A 1278-nucleotide genomic window follows, 5' to 3' on the forward strand; every position below is an offset into this window, starting at 1 on the left:
CGGCGTCCTCGGCGCGTGGAGCTGGTGTGTCTGTAGTGGTGGTCTGTAACAGAGAAGCAAAACCGGAGAGTTAGTCCGGACGGGTAACCACCCAGAAAGGGGGAAATTATTGGCGACTCCCGCTTAGCGGGGCGATTATGGGCCGTAAGACTATTACGGAAGCCGGTAACCGAATGGTTACGGGGCCGGTACTGGAGGTTGATAGGGCTTTAAGTCCTGTATGGCGGACTCGCCCTGAGTTTTCCCGGAAAATTCCACAAGTTCATACCGAACTCGGGAGACCTTCCTATTAATTATGAAAGGACCCTCGAATGGAGGGACCAACGCAGCTGAAAAATGTTTCGCCGCATTGGATAATGGGTGAGTGCGCCGTAAAACCAAGTCACCCTCTTGGAACTCAACGTCGCGCCGACGGAGATTGTAATGGTGCGCCTGTTTGTCAGACGATTCCCGCATGGCATGAGTGAGAGCCTTACGAAGCGTCTCCAATCGCTTCATTCGGTCAACCCACTCGCTGGGTTTCCCAGGGATTATTTCGATAACTCCTTCTAGCTCGCGGCGAAGGGATATGGCCGGCAGGGGGTTCCTGCCGAAGTTCGCAAACGCTGGAGTCGTTTGGATGGAACTATGTTCCGTTGTATTGTATGCAAAACGGAATTCGTGTAACTGGACGTCCCACGTTCGATGATCACCGTCCATGAACGCGCGTAACATCATTTTTAATACACGATTGACCCTCTCGACTGGATTCGCCTGGGGATGATAAGGGGGTGAAGTCTCGTGCATCATCCCAGTACGCTCTACCAGAGCTTGGATCTCCCGATTAACAAATTCGGTTCCGTTATCGGTGAAAAACACGCGTGGGGCTCCCCAGCGTGAGATAATTACGTTTTCCACCTGCTCCCTGATGGCTTTGCCTGTGGCTCGCCGGAGGGGGATTAACTCAATCCACTTAGTGAAGAGATCCTGCAACACGAGCACATAGGAGAAGCCTGATCTGCTCGGAGTAATCGAGCCAACAATGTCGGCAGCCACGGTCGTCCAAGGACCTTGGATTACTCGCCTACCCATATGTCCCCGCGGCAAGGCGTTTTCCACCTTACAGCGTTGACAAATGTCGCAGTGGCGGACGAAGGCCACGACATCCCTAAACATATTTGGCCAATAATATGCCTCGTAGAGACGCCGATAGGTCTTATCAACCCCCAAGTGGCCTGCTTGGGGAAGTACCAATTTCCAAGCGTCAAGATCAACCATCTCCAACGTTATGAAGTCGGA

At 52.7% G+C, this 1278-nt stretch overlaps 1 protein-coding gene across 1 annotated transcript in view; it reads right to left on the reverse strand.

Moving 5' to 3' along the window:
- The window catches only part of LOC105272476 (nascent polypeptide-associated complex subunit alpha, muscle-specific form-like), a 3531-nt gene extending 2274 nt beyond the window's left edge, over window positions 1–1257 (reverse strand). Inside the window, exon 1 of the mRNA XM_011314626.1 lies at window positions 1099–1257. Coding sequence (XP_011312928.1) covers window positions 1099–1257 — 159 coding nt within the window. The remainder of the gene's footprint in view (window positions 1–1098) is intronic.
- Between the last annotated feature and the right edge of the window lie 21 nt (window positions 1258–1278).

Source organism: Fopius arisanus, unplaced genomic scaffold (genome assembly GCF_000806365.1).
Source record: "Fopius arisanus strain USDA-PBARC FA_bdor unplaced genomic scaffold, ASM80636v1 scaffold00185, whole genome shotgun sequence".
In the NCBI taxonomy this organism is placed as follows: domain Eukaryota; kingdom Metazoa; phylum Arthropoda; class Insecta; order Hymenoptera; family Braconidae; genus Fopius; species Fopius arisanus.